This window comes from Xenia sp. Carnegie-2017, unplaced genomic scaffold, assembly GCF_021976095.1.
Source record: "Xenia sp. Carnegie-2017 unplaced genomic scaffold, XeniaSp_v1 HiC_scaffold_24, whole genome shotgun sequence".
In the NCBI taxonomy this organism is placed as follows: Eukaryota; Metazoa; Cnidaria; class Anthozoa; order Malacalcyonacea; family Xeniidae; genus Xenia; species Xenia sp. Carnegie-2017.
The window spans coordinates 296963-315887 of NW_025813487.1; the positions used below are offsets into that span (position 1 = coordinate 296963).

General features: G+C 34.3%; 2 protein-coding genes, 1 long non-coding RNA gene and 1 pseudogene across 4 annotated transcripts; all 4 read left to right on the plus strand.

Annotated features, from left to right (window-relative positions):
* Positions 1 to 6385, plus strand: part of LOC124450876 — an 87547-nt pseudogene extending 81162 nt beyond the window's left edge.
* Positions 6386 to 7030: 645 nt separating this feature from the next.
* On the plus strand, positions 7031 to 8889 carry LOC124450870 (brefeldin A-inhibited guanine nucleotide-exchange protein 1-like). Its single transcript, XM_047001540.1, has 4 exons — positions 7031 to 7095; positions 7259 to 7417; positions 7985 to 8127; positions 8729 to 8889. Exons 2-4 carry the CDS (start codon positions 7318 to 7320, stop codon positions 8882 to 8884), a joined length of 399 nt encoding a protein of 132 aa, XP_046857496.1. The 5' UTR covers positions 7031 to 7095; positions 7259 to 7317; the 3' UTR covers positions 8885 to 8889.
* Positions 8890 to 8984: 95 nt separating this feature from the next.
* On the plus strand, positions 8985 to 17532 carry LOC124450857. Of its 2 annotated transcripts, XM_047001524.1 has the most exons (5): positions 8985 to 9709; positions 10941 to 11139; positions 12483 to 12626; positions 12813 to 12864; positions 13276 to 17532. In XM_047001524.1, the coding sequence occupies exon 5, from the start codon at positions 13470 to 13472 to the stop codon at positions 17163 to 17165; it is 3696 nt and encodes a 1231-aa protein (XP_046857480.1). In that variant the 5' UTR covers positions 8985 to 9709; positions 10941 to 11139; positions 12483 to 12626; positions 12813 to 12864; positions 13276 to 13469; the 3' UTR covers positions 17166 to 17532. The 2 variants fall into 2 exon arrangements, with proteins under 2 accessions (XP_046857480.1, XP_046857479.1); XM_047001523.1 differs by lacking the exons at positions 8985 to 9709; positions 10941 to 11139; positions 12483 to 12626; positions 12813 to 12864 and having other exon boundaries at positions 12879 to 17532.
* Positions 17533 to 18250: 718 nt separating this feature from the next.
* On the plus strand, positions 18251 to 18925 carry LOC124450890. Its single transcript, XR_006950248.1, has 3 exons — positions 18251 to 18305; positions 18712 to 18811; positions 18896 to 18925. It is a non-coding gene; the product is annotated as an uncharacterized LOC124450890 (long non-coding RNA).

The window sequence follows — 18925 nt, forward strand, 5'->3', positions numbered from 1 at the left end:
TGTAAAAGGACAAAAGGTGTTTGAAACTAAGCATTATCTTCAAATCTCTTGGTTATTTTTGTCCATAAAAATCAAAACAATTTTGACAGAATTCAGTAAGATTTGCTACTGTTCAAATCAAGCCAACAATATGTTTAGTACCCTTAGATATAATGTTCGTCATGTCCTCAACTGTTCTTCATATCCTCAACTGTTCCTCGTGTCTTCCTATACTTCTTAGATTTGAGCGGGAGATAATTTACGCCTATATAGATCAGTTGGATTTCACTGGTACCAATCTTGTGCAAGCTCTGTGATTGTTCTTACATAACTTCCGGCTTCCCGGTGAAGCGCAAAAGATCGATCGACTCATGGAGAAGTTTGCGAGTAGGTTCTGTGAAACGAACCCAAAGTAAGGACATGATTTGTGTCTTGTTATCTGTTGTTTTACATCTCGCATTGCATGCTGGTTCGTGAAACTAACGAAATGACTTTTGTCTATGAACCATGTGTTAATTTTTTTTCATTTAACATCAACAATACTTTAGGACAGGTTTTTGACGATTTTTGTTTTTTTTTAAGTATTTTCTCATCGAACTTTTATTATTCGAGTTTTGAGGATTGCAATTCGCTGTTAGATAGATGTAAAGTGAGTTGTTTGAACTGGGAGTATTGTTACATGTTTGTAGATGTAGATCATCCAGGATTGTAGAGTCCTGAGAAGGATTGTTGTTGTTGATGTTGACTGGAGTTTCTACAACCTTACTCATGTACAAACATGTCTAGATATAGCTAGGTTAGACTGTCTATGATAAACTTTTATTTTATATTTATCATTTATATTTTAGTGACGATGTGTTTGCTAGTGTAGACGCTGCCTACGTTCTGGCTTATTCTATCATCATGTTGACTACTGATCTACATAGTTCACAGGTTACACAGACTTACTTCATTTGCAATGGTTTTCTATAAAAGTGACTTTATGTCCAAGATCACGTGACACCATTGTGGTCACGCTAGATTTTCATGGCGTTGATATGGAGCCTTCATTGGAATCACGTGAAAATTTAGCCTTTAGATGCGAGATCGTAATCACGTGAAATTTTCTTTCAGGTTAAACGGAAGATAACGAAAGAGCAGTACATTTAAATGAATCGTGGTATAAATGACAGTAAAGATCTTCCATCTGAATATCTTGAAGCAATTTATGATGATATTGCACAGAATGAAATCAAGATGAAACATACACCAAAAGTGAACAGTAGATACGATGCTACATGTATGTATTGGAATATTAATACGAGAACCAAGGCTTAACTGAAAAAATTGTACAGATGCTAGGTTAAAGGTCTTGCCTGCGAAGTGTAGAGTCCTAGCTCTGAGATGAAGGTGAAGGTCTTGAGATGGAGGTGTTGATCTTGAGATGGGTGTAGGAAAGGGGCTTATAATGGATATTGTGATGTTCAGTGTTGGTCTTAAGAGAGCTCCAATGTATTTTCATGAAACTAAAGACATTTTTTATTGTGCTTCCACTTTACAGATTTACAAAGTGAGAAACATCGTCGTATGTTGTATTCTATGGAAATGGAGCAGATGGCGGAAAACGCCAAAACACAAATGGAAGACGTGAGTCATATTCATACGGATTTTGTCACGGCGACACAGATTGGTCACGTGAAGACAATGTTTAAGGTACGGGGGGGTGGACTCTGGAGGGTAATGTTTGTGGTGTACGTAAGGGTTGATTAACGAAGCGTTAATTGTGATGTCAACTTATACGGACAATGCCAAGTACGGGGGGCGTAAATTTCAAAACATGATGACGTTTATCTTAATCTTGTTAAAGAAAAGACTTAGGCTTTATGCAATGAATGTTTGCGATGACTTAGAGTAAATCTGTTTGATAGTCTAATATTTTAGCTGACCAGTGAATGATTTGACTGGCTTTTCTATTGAGATAATCCACTAGTTAAGCTAAATCTGCTTCTTACAACCGGTCCAGTCCCTATTGTTGACCATTTTGTTTTGTGTGTTTAAGGTTGCATGGAGTCCGTTCCTTGCCGCGTTCAGCGTCAATCTACAAGACAACGACGATCCTTCTGTAGCTTCATTTTGTCTTGATGGAATCCGCTGTGCAATACGAATATCTTGCATACTCAGCATGCCTGTAATTTGATAAACACACAACATTCTGCTCATTTTAATATATTTGGGTATGAAATAACGACATTAATGTCTCTACATACCTATTCATCCCCTGGTGACCCTTTCCCGGACATAAATATGTATTCAAAAATATGTTGAATGTTGAATTGTTGAAATTCTTTAAAATTGTCTTTAAGCTGGAGTGGGGCTTGTAACAGCGTGAAGAAATGTCGATGGATGATTCTCTATGTAGACATGTTCATTGTCCATGTTAGCAGAGTCCTGAGAAGGACTGTTATTGTTATTGTTGACTGACGTTTTTACATCCTTAGCGGTAGTCATCTTCAGGCTCAAGTGAACCAGAGAACCTTGAACATAAACATGAAACTATAATTTTGAAGAACTCGTGCACTGTCCATACGTTATGTTCTCTTAGCAGAATATCTTCATCTCAACTTCTTCATTGTGTTTTATTACGTTTAGAGTTTTCACGGGATCAGTGAAACTGGATGGTGATGCCATCGGTAGGTTTGAATGTATACATTAAACTTCATGTTACATAAGATTTTTATACATCTAACTTGACCATTCTTTATCCCAAGTACCCAAATCTCGAATACCCCAAATCCCCTGTTCCCAAATACCAAATCCCAAGTATCCAAATCCCCAGTTCTCAAATCCCAAGTAGCGTTATCTCTGTATCCAAATCTCAAAATGTTTTCGTTTTTCTCCTAAGTCGATTTCGTGGAAGGTTTACGTCAAGTCTCGGAAGTTGAGCTTTCCAATCCTACAATGATACGTATGTTTAGTCTGCAGAAGATCGTAGAGATTACTTATTACAACATGGGTCGTATTCGGCTGCAGTGGTCACGAATATGGGCTGTGTTGGGAGATCATTTTAACAAGGTTAGCGATTATTAACGACTAAGATTGTATCTTGATATTATGGATAATAACATCACGTTGTTATGATGTACTCAGGTATAGTAACAAGATAATCGTTGTCTCCAATGTTCTATCAACTAAACTATCAGATCAACTGTGAACTATGATGATATTTCAAAACACAGTTCTAGTTTCTTTCATATCTCAAGTATAAAAACAAGATAATCAATGCCTTCATCTCCAATGTTCTACCAACTATAGTACTTCTCTATCTTAGATAATTTATGTGCCATTTTAGTGTGGTTGTAACCCTAATGAAGAAGTTGCTTTCTTCTGTGTCGACTCTTTGCGACAATTATCCATGAAATTCTTGGAAAAAGGCGAATTGCCAAATTTCCGATTTCAAAAGGATTTTATCCGACCCTTTGAATACATAGTAAAGAAAAACAGGTAAGTTTATGCAGGAGTCAATTCTGTCAGAAAATGTAAAGTTTCTGGCAGCTTGAAAGTCTTTCTCTCAAATAAACAAAATTTGTGGCAGACTGCAGATTCTTTTCCAAGTTTAAATTTTACGAAGAATTTTAGAAAGGAAGTCTTTCAATCAATCGCTCTGTTTTGTCTGTTATAATTCGAAGGATTTGATTAACATTCTTTCTTCGATATCTTTATGAACTTTACAACAAGGACTGCAATTTTCAGTTTACGATTTGCTTGAATCAACAACTGGATTTTTCACATTTTAGTTCTTCAACAATTTGTGATATGGTCGTACGATGTGTCACACAAATGGTGCATTCGCAAGCCGCAAACATCAAATCTGGTTGGAAAAATGTTTTCTCCGTTTTTCATTTGGCTGCGTCCGATCATGATGAAGGAATCGTGGAACTCGCTTTTCAAACAACAGGTTTGTAGTTTAAGGAAGGAGCTTTTTCTTCAAATCTTACCGCCGACCTGTCTGTTGTACTCTTGGGTAAGTTTCTTGTATCAATGCAAATTTTAAAATTTTAAAATAAAAATGGTTGCATTTGTTTGAAGAAATGATGGTGAATCCTTTTCCAAGCTTGGACTACTGAGGCATCTGTAAAATAATATTAAATTAAGTTCAAATTGAATTTGAATATCATTTAAGTAAATGTGTTTCTCGGATGTGACAGAGAGCTTCGTTTATTTTGCAACAAGAATTTTATGTGTTCGTTCTTTTCCATGGTAATTCAGCCATATTTGTATAATTTTTCAAGGTAAACTTTTATTTACCGTGAAGTCGATAGATGTTCGCCTCATGATGCATTAATGAAAATTAAACGAGAGTTAATGGAGAAATGAAATAAATGTATGAAACATTTTTTTGTTGATGCAAATTACTAGTTAAAAGGCAGAGTTTTTTGAACTTTTCTAGCCCTGTTTCTCTACTGTTTCAACGTCACTTGTAAATCAAAGCTTTGACAGATTCATTTATCCCACAACATTATCAGTGTATAAATTTCACATTACCCATTTTCTCTTACAGCCACGATTTTTGAGAAATATTTCTCCGCGGTCATCGATTCTTTCCAAGATGCCGTCAAGTGTCTCTGGAAATTCGCATGCAACGCAAGTTTCCCGGACACGAGTATGGAAGTAATAAGACTGATATGAAATTGCGCCAAATTTGTTTCCGAAAATCCTGTGGTACGACGATTGCAAATCTACTTTCTTTTCACCTTTGAAATTATTTAAAATTTTGCAAAATCACATCAAAGCTAACCACTTTGGATCAAATCAAATCGAAATCATCTATTTCAATCGCTTTTTCGTGTAGCATTTTCCAATGGCGTCTGTTTTCTTTTCTTTTATAAACAGATGTTTAAAGACTACGGAGTAGATGGTGCTGGGATATCAGAGCAGGACATAATCTGGGTGAAAGGCTGGTTCCAGTCCTTTTTGAGCTTTCGTGTATCATCAACCGATGTAAACTAGATGTCAGAACAAGGTATGTGGAAATATTGAGTTGTATGTACTGTATAGATTAGTATGTATTGTATAATTTGAATGTGAGCTATTTTCCATCCATCAACTAGAGGCCTAACTGTGATGTTTGAAATCATGAAAACATACGGGAAAACGTTTCTCCAACATTGGTGGCGTGATGTGTTTAAAGTCGTGTTTCGAATTTTCGACAACATGAAACTACCAGACAGACAGATAGATTGGCAGGAGGTTAGAAAACTGTCATTATTGTGCTCTTATTATATGGCAAGCGTCACTTCCGGCTTATGTGGCGCTTTGATTGGAATAATATTCATTTCATGTGTTCACGTCTATCTACCTTCATTTCTCATTCACTCATCCATTTCAATTGTGTATCCACTCCATTGAACTAAAATACATGGAACGCTGCCTGTAATAAAAAACCTTAGTAATTTTTTGAAGCAAAATTTTACACCCAGACACGCGTGTGTATTTCAATCAATTTTTACTCCGCGAGAGAATTTCGAAACACTAAACACGCGTGTCTGGGTGTAAGATTTGGCTTCAATTATTTGCTTCATATAGCGTTCCATGTATTTTAGTTCAATGATCCCCTCATATCTTCCTCTATTTCTTATTCACTTCTATCCACTTTCATTCTAGAGTCACTTCATTCTGTATATCTACTCGTATTTACTTCATTCTCTATCCATTCTTATCCTCTTGCATTCCCTATTCACACACCGACTGCATTTTGTGTAAACGATTTGTACCAGTATGGAAGGTTTGAAACACTCGTTTGTGAAAGTTACCCACCTGTAAACAATGCTTTTGTCTTTAAATCATGAGGGAGTAATGTTAAACTGCGGGAAGGTCGTTTCCTTCACATAGAATAAAGTCCGTTTTTAAGGTGTTGTATTTCCTCGTTATAAAATAAGACATCAGCTGAGTATATTTTGAAATTTGTGATGTTTCTTTATAGAAATCAGAATGGATGACAACAACTTGTAATCACGCTCTATATGCTATCATCGATGTTTTTACTCAGTATTTTGATATTCTTGCTGAAATTCATCTTGATGATATGTATGGCCATCTAGAGTGGTGTGTCAAACAAGGTAAGCTTGAGATTACCCAATGTATTTGTGCTTGGCATATGCCTTGGTGATTGGTTCGTTGTGTCAGAGTTTGTGATTGGTTTGAAGTATGAGAGTTTGTGATTGGTTTGTTTGAGATACATTAGTATACAAGAAGTATCAGAGTTTCTTACAGGTTCGACTGTAAATGCTTTGTAACACCATGTCCTGCTTTGCTCGTTCATTCAATACATGTCTTTAGATAACGAGCAGTTAGCGAGGTCTGGTACCAATTGTTTGGAAAATCTCGTCATATCCAATGGCAACACGTTCTCCGAAGACGTCTGGGAAAAGACATGTCAAAGTGTAAAGACGATATTTTAATCAACCGTACCTCACGAACTATTGAAATGGAGACCCGCTGACCAACAAGTAATGAGTCTACCCACACCCGATGTCACTCCTGCGTCATCACCACTCAAGGTAAGTTACACTTAGGGCCTGATTATATGGAGACGAGTTGGCCCGGATAGCGAGCTAGCCCGATGATTTCAAGGGATTGGAAAGAGCTAAAACTTAAAGGTTAAAAATTACAACTATTTGCGAAGCGCCACACGTCATTCCGGTTGTAATTCTCAAATTATGGCAAATTGGTCGTTTTAATTTTAAATGTTTTGCGTAGTTATTAAATCCGAATATTGTGAAATTACTTGAAAAGATTTATCTGATGAAAAGTTATGAATCGTTTCCATTTGCCAAAATGATTTAACGTGTGGCTGAATCCCGGCTACCGGGATTATGTAATCCGCCCCTTAGTATTTTTTATGAAGTTTTAAAGCCCGAAACTCTAAAATTATAGACAAACTTTTATAACTATTCTGTTTGTTTTATGTGTTTATTACCTTTAAAATTGACGTATATTGTAGATAATGTTACCTGCCGACCTGGAGGATGATATCGTGCCCAAATATCCGGAAGGTAAATAAAAAGTTTGTGAATTCTTTTAAAGGAAAATTTTTGCTTCAATTGTCTCCATGATTATAAGATTGGAAAATATTTCATGGTAAGCTAAAGCTTGCATATTAAAAAAGCTCATTTGAACCAAAAGCTCATATGAAACAAAAGTTCGCATATTGCAATATAGCTCGTGTGAATCTTTAACTCGTATGGACCAACAGCTTGCATTCTTTGAGTAACAAGTGAAAATTTTCCGTATTATTTTTCAGACGAGGACGAACAAGATGGTCAGCAATCGTCAAAAGGTTTGAATGAAACGGAGGAGGAAATGCCTCAAGAAACAGTTGAAGAAACCAAAGAACAAGACAGCATTAGTTTACATAGTACGCCTAGTTTACGATTTGAACCTGTCGAAGAACACGAACCAGGTAACTATGTGTTAGAAATCAATTGAGATTAATAATTTGTTGTCACAGCCTGCTGCCATTTACGTGTTTAATTTACTTTGGTTTATTGGAAAGGCGTAGCAAAACGTATAATTGATATATGCGTTTGAAAAACTCAATCTGAAGTAAACAGCGACGTCATGTAACATTTCCTGAAACTGCTTATGTTCTAAAAATTTACATTTTTGCAATGTTTGAAACAATAATGTTGTTAATTGTTACTAATAGAACTAATAATGTTACTAATTAGTAATTATTACTACTTCTCCTGTTAACATTTATTTTTGATAAAAAATTGCACTAACTTAAGAAACTCATTTTTGTTTTATTTTTTTACATTCGTTGCTTATTTTATTTTATTTTATTTTAGAAGACCTCTAATAAGATAAATTAGCCCTTTGTTTGGGATATTCAAATGTTCGAATTTTACCGACAAATGAAAAAATCGTCTGAGCGTGAATACGGAAATGTTCAACCAACACCCGAGTGACATTTTTTTATTTTCTCATGTATGTACTTTAACGTCGTAAAATCATCTCATTATTTTAGTTGTGCAGACGGAGAGGATGCTGTTCAATTCACTGTTCATTAAGTGTGTCGTTCAATTGGAACTTATCCAAATGATCGACAATGTCGTCTTTTACCCAAGCACCAGCAAGCGAGAAGATGAAGATTCTATGGCTGAATTACAGGTCAGTTGTATTTACGGTCATTGTAGGCAATACTGAGATAAATTGCTTTGTTGTAATGTTGTTATACCAGAGTTCCCCTTGGTGCATAACAAAGTTCTTAGCTGAAGCACAGAATATGTAATATACAGGAAAGGCATTTGGCATCTTTAGTTGTTAGCAATAAATTTAATCAATGAAAAATTTTTCTTAAACAAAATGTGCCAGGATTGTTACCATTGCGATTGACAGTATACAAGTAAGTTGTTTTTGTTTGATGTGTTAGAACACTTGGAGTCCTTAGTTGTAAGAAATAGATTTAATCTCGGAAACATTGTCATTTCGTTGTCTCTAAGCCATTAAAATTGGATAACACAAAATAAAGTTGCTACAGAACATTTTTTTGTTAGTTTCCTCCTAAATTCATCCCAGAAAAAGCTAGAGGATCCATACTTCAAAAAATTTGTCATTATTGCTATCCTTATCCATCCACAGTACTTACTCATATCCAATCCTCCAAGTTCCCTTGTGTCTTTTAACCAAAATCCTTTATCCCTCCATATGTCTATGTAGGTCATGTATTCATCTTATATAAAGTTCTAAATTTCATATTCTTTGTTCTTAGAAACTCATTGCTTATGGTCATTATGTTGGTGATACACCAGACTCCATTGAACCAGAGAGGCGTTTTATTGACAGAATTATCGATACTATTTGTACTTGCTTTACTGGTATAATTACTGATGTAAACGTTCAAATACAAATTATAAAATGTTTATAAAAGTATACTCAAATTGTTATAGTATTTAATGAGGGAAAGGATATATCCTTGAGGAATTTAAAGAGGGTAATGACATATGTATCCCTATGTTTTTACATTTTTTGTCAAATTTTTTTCTATTTTCAATATTACGTCACCTACACCAGATATAACATAAAGTTCACAAAAAATATTCTCGTACTATATTGAACTTGCAGGAAAGATGTCTCTTTCAAGGGAAAGAGCTATTTGTTATATAAATATAAGAAAAAATATGCTCGGAAGACAATTTGATCTTTTATAAAAACAGGACATTAATTTAATTTTCAAAGCCTTTAACAAACTTTCTATTTTATGAAGTTATTATAAATTACTTACAAAAATCATCACAGAAAAGAGTATCCAACCATGTATCAAAACCGTATGAGGTACAAACCCATATTTTTCAAGGAGTTTAATGAAGTTAATCATTTATTGAATCTAAAAGTTTTGTAAAAATTTTCGTAGATTCTTTACAATACGACAATAAGAAATTGAAGGTCTGTTATGGCGATCGGTGCTTAGTACCTATTACATCAATACATCTCTTGATCTTTGACCCTGGAATTTCGGAAAAATAGTTTGGCGATTTCCATTTGGACAATTTTTCAGCTGTATCCAGTTACAAGTGCGGAAGTGAATCAGAACGATCTCGTGATGAGCCCATCCCTTGCATTTGAATGATGTGTACATTAAATACGATTAAAGACAAAATTGAAGAAACATTTCAATATAAAACTGTGACTCTACGTTGTGGAACGAAAAAATAAGTGTGGGAATGAAGAAATAGTCGTTTTGGTCATATTTGTGAGTAAAATTGTGTAAAACATTGATTTTAAAGCGGTATTGTTTAGCTACTCGTTGTATTGTAAGGTTAGACTAAATGGCAGAATACACGTCAACTTGGATTCATTGACTGTTCATCCACATTTTCAGTAGATACACAAATGATATTATACCGTATATAAGATGATTCTAACTTCTGAGAAAAGAAAAATCAACGTGAAACGAAACTATAAGCTAAATAACGCTACATCTATTGGACAATACGATAATATATATTTATGCTTAGTATATCAAATTGCGTTTCATCATATAAACACAAATGATCTGTTTACTTATCAAAACGACTATATTTTATTGTTTAAATCAACTACAGACGATTTGCATGAATTATACATTACCACATTGATATGTAATTATAGATTTATAGTGCCATTGTCGCACAACCTAAGCTTTCTGTTGTGTGGGATGCTAAATCACGATTCTTTTGACGACAAACGTTGGTTCATTACCACGAGTATTAAAATCCAAAAATGCTTATCCAATTCGTGTTTTCAAGACTTCAACTCAAGGCGTTACAATGCATTACTCAAATGCGTCGATAAAATGCGACCATCAAAAATGCGTATTGAAACAACCGGAAACAGCGTTTACAGCCTCTATATATACTAAACATTTAACAATATAAAATTACAAAGTTTCCTCTTTGCTCTTACTTCTTTAGTAATGTTCGTGCTTACAGCAAGAGAAAGATACTTCACTTGTTTTTATTATTTATGAAAATTTCTTCCCGTATACTATTTTATACTGATAAGTTTTACATCGTCCATATTATTATTGACTAATTGATAAAATTTACTACAAGCCAGGTCACGTTGCCAGAAAAACTGTCTGTTGCTCATTTCTTTTGCTGTTTTTCAGTTTTTCCAATTTTTATGAGCACAAATTGGTTAAAGCCACAAAGAGTTCAACATAATTTATGTATTTTTTTAATGATCTTTTTATTCATTTGAAAATGACTGACTCAAGTAGTACCAACGATTGTCTGACTATAGCTGCTGATCTTTGGTTTGGAAACTCAAACTATGACGAAAAAAGGCCATTTGGATCGATATTTAGATACATTTTGGCCTATTTTCTATTCTAATAATTTTTTGGAATCATATTGGTAATTTTTAATAAAAGTCTATGTAAAAACATAAATCTGGTGGGAACCATATATGGACAATGAATATGATTATTGTCTACATTTCAGCTGTATCCAGTTACAAGTGCGGAAGTGAATCAGAATGATCTCGTGATGAGCCTATCCCTTGCATTTGAATGATGTGTACATTACAATAGGATTAAAGACAAAATTGAAGAAATATCTCAATATAAAACTGTGACTCTACGTTGTGGAACGAAAAAAATAAGTGCGGAAAAGAAGAAAATAGTCGCTTTGGTCATATTTGGTGAGTAAAATTGTGTAAAACATTGATTTTAAAGCCGTATTGTTTAGCTACTCGTTGTATTGTAAGGTTTGACTAAATGGCAGAATACTCGTCCACTTGGATTCATTGACTGTGCATCCACATTTTCAGTAGATACACAGATGATATTATGCCGTATATAAGACGATTCCAACTTCTGAGAAAAGAAAAATCAACGTGAAACGAAACTATAAGCTAAATTGCGCTCATCTATTGGACAATACGATAATATATATTTATGCTTAGTTTATCAAATTGCGTTTCATCATATAAACACAAATGATCTGTTTATCAACAAAAAAGACTATATTTTATTATTTAAATCAACCACAAACGATTTGCATTATACATTATGCAACTATACATTACCACATTGATAGGTAATTATAGATTTATAGTGCCATTGTCGCACAACTTAAGTGTTCTGTTGTGTGGAATGCTAAATCACGATTCTTTTGACGACAAACGTTGGATCATTACCACGAGTATTAAAATCAAAAAATGCTTATCCAATACGTCTCTTCAAGACTTCAACTCAATGCGTTACCATGCATTAAACAAATGCGTCGATAAAATGCGACCATCGAAAATGCGTATTGAAACAACCTGAAACAGCGTTTGCAGCCTCTATATATACTAAACATTCAACAATATAAAATTACAAAGTTTCCTCTTTGCCACGATTGGAAAGAAAGTCTTCCTCAGCAACTCAATGCTTTAAACTTCCCATGACAAATGCATGTGCGTAATTTAACGTAAAAAGTTCCCATTTTACCATGCTCTTACTTCTTTAGTAATGTTTATGCTTACAGAAAGAGAAAGATACTTTACTTGTTTTGATTATTTATAAAAATTTCTTCCCGTATACTTTTTTATACCGATAAGTTTTACATCGTCCATATTATTATTGATAAATTGATAAAATTCACGACAAGCCAGGTCACGTTTCCAGAAAAACTGTCTGTTGCTCATTTCTTTTGCTGTTTTTCAGTTTTTCTAATTTTCATGAGCACAAAACGGTTAAACCCTCAAAGAATTCTACATAATTTATGTATTTTTTCATGATCCTTTTAGTCGTTTGAAAACGACTGACTCAAGTAGTACCAACTATTGTCTGACTATAGCTGCTGATCTTTGGTTTGGAAACTCAAACTTTGACGAAAAATGGCCATTTGGATCGATATTTGGATGCATTTTGGCCTATTTTCCATTCTAATAATTTTTCGAAATCATATTGTTAATTTATTATAAAAGTCTATGTTAAAATCATAAATCTGGTGAGAACCATATATGGACAATGAGCATGATCGTTAACTACTTTTCAGCTGTATCCAGTTACAAGGAAGTGAATCAGAATGATCACGTGATGAGCCCATTCCTTACGTTTAAAGACACACACGCCTTCACAACGTTGTGAAACAAAGAAATAAGTGTTGAAATGTAGAAATAGTCGTTTGGGGTCATATTTGGTGAGTAAGATTCTATAAAACATTATTTTTAAAACATTATTGTTTAGCTACTCGTTATATTGTATCACAGATTTTACTAACGTTTTATATTTGAACTTTGATTTAAGTTTTTCAGTTGGCCGTTGATTTGTTTAATTTTAAAGTGTTGTAACTTATTTTTCTACCTTTATTTTTCTTGCTTTTTAGTTTGAAATTCAAACAAAGGCTTCACGATTAAAACCAACGATTCTTCATTAAAGTAAGTAAGAGTATTCACAACATTACATTCTAAAAAATTTTTTTTTGAAAATGGCTTCAGCACCTCAAAAACTGAAGATTGAGGCAAATGGATCTCGTTTAAGTAAAATTTTGATAAATAAAGGAGCCCAAGCTTTGAAAACAACATTGCGATTTAGTTTTAACTTTCGATCATCAAGTTTGATCAATGAACTTAAAGATCTTTCAACAATGAACAAATTGACTTTGCTTAAAAACAAAAGGGTCATCAGTAAAGAGCAATGGGAGCTTCTTTACCCCTCAAATGGCTCATCACCTGACATTGACAACTTTGACATCTCATTATTGACTGTCTTATTGCGAAATATATGCAGACTAGCACCCCCAAATGGTGGATGGGATAATCCTTCACATTCAGATACCTCAATTTCAGCAAATATTGCAAGAATAAAGTTTTATCGAAACAAAGTGTACGGTCACATAACTACAACTAGTGTAAATGACACTGAGTTTGAGAACTTGTGGCAGGAAATTTCAAAAGCATTGGTTGGTCTGGGTATTCAACAAACTGAAATAGATGAAGTAAAGAAAGCTCCCCTCAGTCCCAATGAGGCAAATTATCTTGAAATGTTAAAAGAATGGTATGAAAAAGAACAACAGTTAATCAATGTCGCCGAGAAAACTAGCGAAAATGTAAAAGAATTAAAAAAATATTTTGAAGCTATGAAAAATAAAGTAGAAGAAATTAAAGAAAGCATGCCAACAAAAGCTGATGTAGTAGAAATTAAACAAGATATGGCAACAAAAGCTGATGTAACCAGAGTGAGAGAAATGATACAGGATAAAACATGCTCAGATCTCAAGAAGCTTGGAAAGTGTAATTTTAATGGTCTTATAAAAGATCTTAACAAGAAATACCTTGAAGGCACTAGACAATGGTTATTTGAAAAAGTCGACACATTTTTTAAAGATAGAAGTGAAGATACTTCTAATGTCATGATTTTGATTGCCGGTCCAGGTGTTGGGAAAAGTGTGTTCGCTGCTGAGTTGTGTCGACGATATTCTGAAAAGAAGAAATTTGCTGCTTGTCATTTCTGCAGATATAATAGATCAGATTATAGAAATCCTCGAATATTGATAGAATCATTGGCCAGTAGCATGTGTGATACAATATCAAATTTTAGAAATAAACTGAATGAAGAATTACAGAGAAACCATTCCAAAGAATCGATCACCGATAAATTCCTTGTTGTATTAAATAATTCATTGCATTCATTGGAAGATCATGGACCAATGCTTTTGGTTATTGATGCCTTAGATGAAAGCCAAGTTGATGGCAAGAGTGAATTGTTGGAATTGATTGCAGAAGAGTTTGACCGACTGCCTAAATGGATTAAAATCTTCCTCACCAGTCGTCCTGAACTTTCTGTTCAAAAGGAGTTGAAAGACATGAATCTTGTGGAAATTACAACTAATCCTCTTGATGAAAACAATGAAGAAGACCTGCACAAGTATTTTAGACATCAGTTGAATGATCGTGTGCAGAGAGATCGCTACGTTCTATCGCCATTAGTTAAAAAATGTGAGGGATCATTTCTTTATGCGTATTACGCACAACTGAGCTTGAAAGAGGAAAATATTGAGCTTACTTACAAAAACATTCAACAATTGGTCCCTAGTGGGTTAAGCGGTGTTTACACAAAGCAATTCAAAAGAGTAAAAGAATTGTTAACGAAGAAAAGTCCCAGAAATTCTGTTATCTCCGAAACTACTTTCATGCAATTTCTTGAAGTGCTGGCTTCCTGTCGGAAGTTTTTACCATTAACTTTATTGCTTAGCTATTTAGGTTTTTCTGGTGACATCATTGAACTGTTATCTCAAATTTTGCCAGTTTACGATGATTGTTTAACCGTGTATCACAAATCTGTAATTGATTGGTTGAATTCAGATGGTTACGAACAGCATGAGTTTACAGTTAATCCAAAAAATGGTCATAAGTTCTTATGGCATGCTTGTGAGAAATTGTTTGAACAAATTAAGTTGATGAACATTTTTGAAGATCAGATGAACAGTGCTATGATTAAATATGCTTTGAAGAATGGAATCTATCATATGTCAGAATGTGGTGAAACTGTTGACTTTAGCTGGGTAGTTGATGTCAAAGTGGTTTGTGCGAGGTTAATGTGTGTGGACGACATTGACGTGCTTACCATTATGTTTGAATTGAATGAATTCTATAAGAAACTACTAACTTTAGAAAGAGATGAACTTAATGAACAACTATTTCATTTGTTTAAGACATTAAGATATGCGTCAACGTTAGATGATATCTTATCTTATTTACAAATTATTGCAAACGGAATTGATAGCAAAAGCGAAAGAAGATTATTGGCAAGAGATTTATTAAAACAAGGAAAGCTTGTTTGGTTTGAGGATTTAGACTCAACATATTTAACAAACCATCATCATTTGACTGTCTCCTTGCGTGCTAACGTTACATGTCTTTGTGTGTCGTCCAATAAAGAACTTCTTGCTGTAGGATATGACAATGGTCAAATATCTATTTTTGGGCTTCCTGAATTTACAGAAAGATGCACTCTCGGCACTGCACTCGATGCTTCAAGGTTGGATAAATGGGATGATGTAAACAAATTTATGACCCTGTATAACATCTATGACTTATCAACATCAAAGGAATTTGGTTTTGTTCGTGGAAACGTCTGTTGTTGCTCCTTTTCACCTACCGGAAATAGACTGGTAACTAGTGATGGATCTACTGAAGTAAAGTTGTGGGACGTTAACAAAGGACGTTTGTTATTATGTTTACAGTCAGATGATGTCGTTAATCGTTGCTCTTTCTTAGATTCTGGTTTGTTCATTACTGCAGAATATGTAGAAAATGACGAAATGGAGCATCATCGCTTTATGAACACATTTATAAAAGTGTTCACTGCATGGAATTCATTAACTTTGGAAAGAATCGATCGACGCTGCGTTGTCGATTACCAAAAACTACAATTCACCGATAAATGTTCAGAGTTCTTTGTTGCAGAATTCGTCGAGACTTCGTATGTTTTTCAATTCCCAAAGGCAATCGATATTTTTTCTGTTCAAGAATACTATTTACAACCTGCAATCTCAAATATAACACACCATTATTGTGATTGTACTTTTTATCATACTAACCAGCTTGTAAAGCTTTTTGAAATCACTCAGTTGACAAAATACAACGATCAAGGAGAAATCGTGTTTCATTTCCCAGATGTTTGGTGTCCATGTGTTGATAGTTATCTTAACAAAGTCCATCCCATCTCGTTTAAGGAATTTTACGTTGTGCCGTATTTTTCCAAGCTTAAAGTTATCAAAACTGATCATCTTTGGAGACCTTCATTTATCTTTGAGAAATTTAGAATTAAATGTTGTTGTTTTTCACCGGATGGATCTTTTTTTGCTGCTTTCGCTGTTGGTGACCACGTCAACATTCATATTTGGAGCATGGAACATTGCACTATTATTCAAACTGTACCAATACAACTGAAGAATGCATTAGGATGTTGGTGGTCGGATGGTTTACTGTGGATATGGGATGGTTCTGATCATCTTATGAAGATATCAACTTCGTCTGAAAATTTTGTAGATTCTACTCAAGCAAAGTATGTTAACATTGGATTTAAACCTGTAGAAATCTTAACATTTGCTGATGTCTTAGTTTGTATTGAAGAAGAAAAGTTTGTTCAAGTTGCTAGAATTACCAAGGGTGAGATACAATACAACAAAAGACTTCCTGTTGATAGTTCAGAATTTAAAGCAGCAGCTGTATCACCTGATAATTCTGTTATTTTAACTGTAAACAAAACAGAATACACAATATGGAAATGGAGAAATAACAACAATGAACTTTACTTGGAACCTTGGAAAATACATTTCATTGATGATGTGTTAATCTTAGGTGCATCTCTTTTTTCAGATGTCTCGTTCAATTGCTTTATAAGTGATAATAAACAAGCAGTCGTTACAATGAATTTTAGTGACGATGATCTGCTCTTTTATTTAATTGATGAGAACGGTGATGCCAATTTGATTGATAAATTAATGGACACTTTTTATGGTGTAGACGAAATCGTACATAAATCGTATTGCATTGGAAAATCGTTTGACGGCGCATTGATTGCTGCAGATTTAAAGAAGGAAAAAATATTTGCTAAATTTTATGGATTAGATTCTGTATTTGATATAACTATGCATTACAACACGGGAACTTTAGCTATAGTAACAAATGGTGGATGCGGAATTAAATTTTTAAAACTTAATGTACCTGAATAATCCACTTAGTCAACCTTTGTAGTTATATTAACCTATTGTATTTACTAACATTAATTATCACTTAAAACGAAAATAAAAAGTTCTTTATATCACAAAAGGACAGTTATTTATGGTATGAACAACGAACTCAAAAATATTGCAGAAAAAATTGTCCATATCCTTTGTTTTAACCGTGGAAAAACTGTCAGTTTTTAATTATGTAAAAATATCATGAACAGAGAGAGATTAGTTTTTTGTAATGTGAAGTAAAGATCTTTTTCATTCTATGATTCCCGTCAACTTTCAAATTTATATTTGGAGAATTCAACACTGTAACATTGTCAAAGTTGTGATGAAATTGAGAATATCACACGAAGATGTTGATTGTCGTAAGGATGGTCGCTTGTTTTACATGTGGAAATTACCAAAAGTGAGAAACCTTTGATCTCTGAAGAGTGAATTGACATCTTTGCATGTTTAGACTCAACGCAAGAGCGTGCAATTGTGATAAACAATGGAAGCATTGTTAAGAATTTTGTTAGACAATAAAATCATTGTTCAAGCAGTTGTTCTCATTACCGTTGAACAAATTCTATGTTTTGCAAACGACAGATTTTGCTCATGTAACAAACACTTTCTCACTTTTCTTATATCAATGTTATTTGTCTACACTAAATTTTAAAATCACGCAACTTTAGGATCAACCTTAAACTGGCTTCATGGAAGCCATCAAACACAACATTAATCCTGGTAAGTTTTATTCGAAATGAATGATATCATACAGCATTGAATTCCTGCATGATCTTGTATTGAGGTGTGAGTTGGGACTGGGGAGGAGTTACTTTACTATGGAGCATTGAACTAAAATACGTGGAACGCTACCTCAAGCAAATAATTGAAGCCTTATCTTACGCCACACACGCGAGATTTTACCCCAGACACGCGTGTTTATTGTTTCGAGATTCTCTCGCGAAGTAATCGATTGACTACACACGCGTGTCTGGGGTAAAGTCTCGCGAGTCTTGAGTAAAATCATGGCTTCAAAAATTATTAGAGTTTTGTATTACAGGTATCGTTCCATCTATTTCAGTTTAATGCTATGGACAGAATGGTCGTGTTACTTAAATACTCATGACGTCAATAATATCCAATGTTGTGGTTGTAAGCTTTTTTGATATGCTAGAACCTCCCCCCTCATTAAATTCATTATTCTACATCAGGGGTCTCCAAACTTTACAGCCAGAGGGCCACATGAAATTTCATCCAGCATGTTGCGGGCCGAAGAATATAAAAAATTTCCACGTTATCCTTCAGCTTTTTAAATTTCGCAGGGTGCTTGAAACGGAAGTTGGGAGAAAAATTGAGGTAAGCCACTCTTGCTACTTGGCTTGCGACATAACGTGAACTTTCTGCACAAAATTTATTTTGTTTAATAATAATATTATTTTTTCTGAAGTGCCTCTGCGGGCCGGATTGAGAGGCCCAACGGGCCGCATCTGGCCCGCAGGCCGTAGTTTGGAGACCCCTGTTCTACATCAATGAGCAATTACGCTGTTTTTTCGTATAGAATTTGATCAAAAGTTTAAGATATCTATCGACAGAAAAAACCGATCGTTGGCGAGAATATTTCGACGACAAAGTGTGAAATTTGAAATAAAATACAACAGGTTTGTCGTACGTGAGATGGATGTTTCATTGTTTTACATTATGTGAAATATTTTTTATCGTCAGTAAATGTTCAAACCATTTAGAGGAATGAATGAAAGGTGACAAGACGCTGG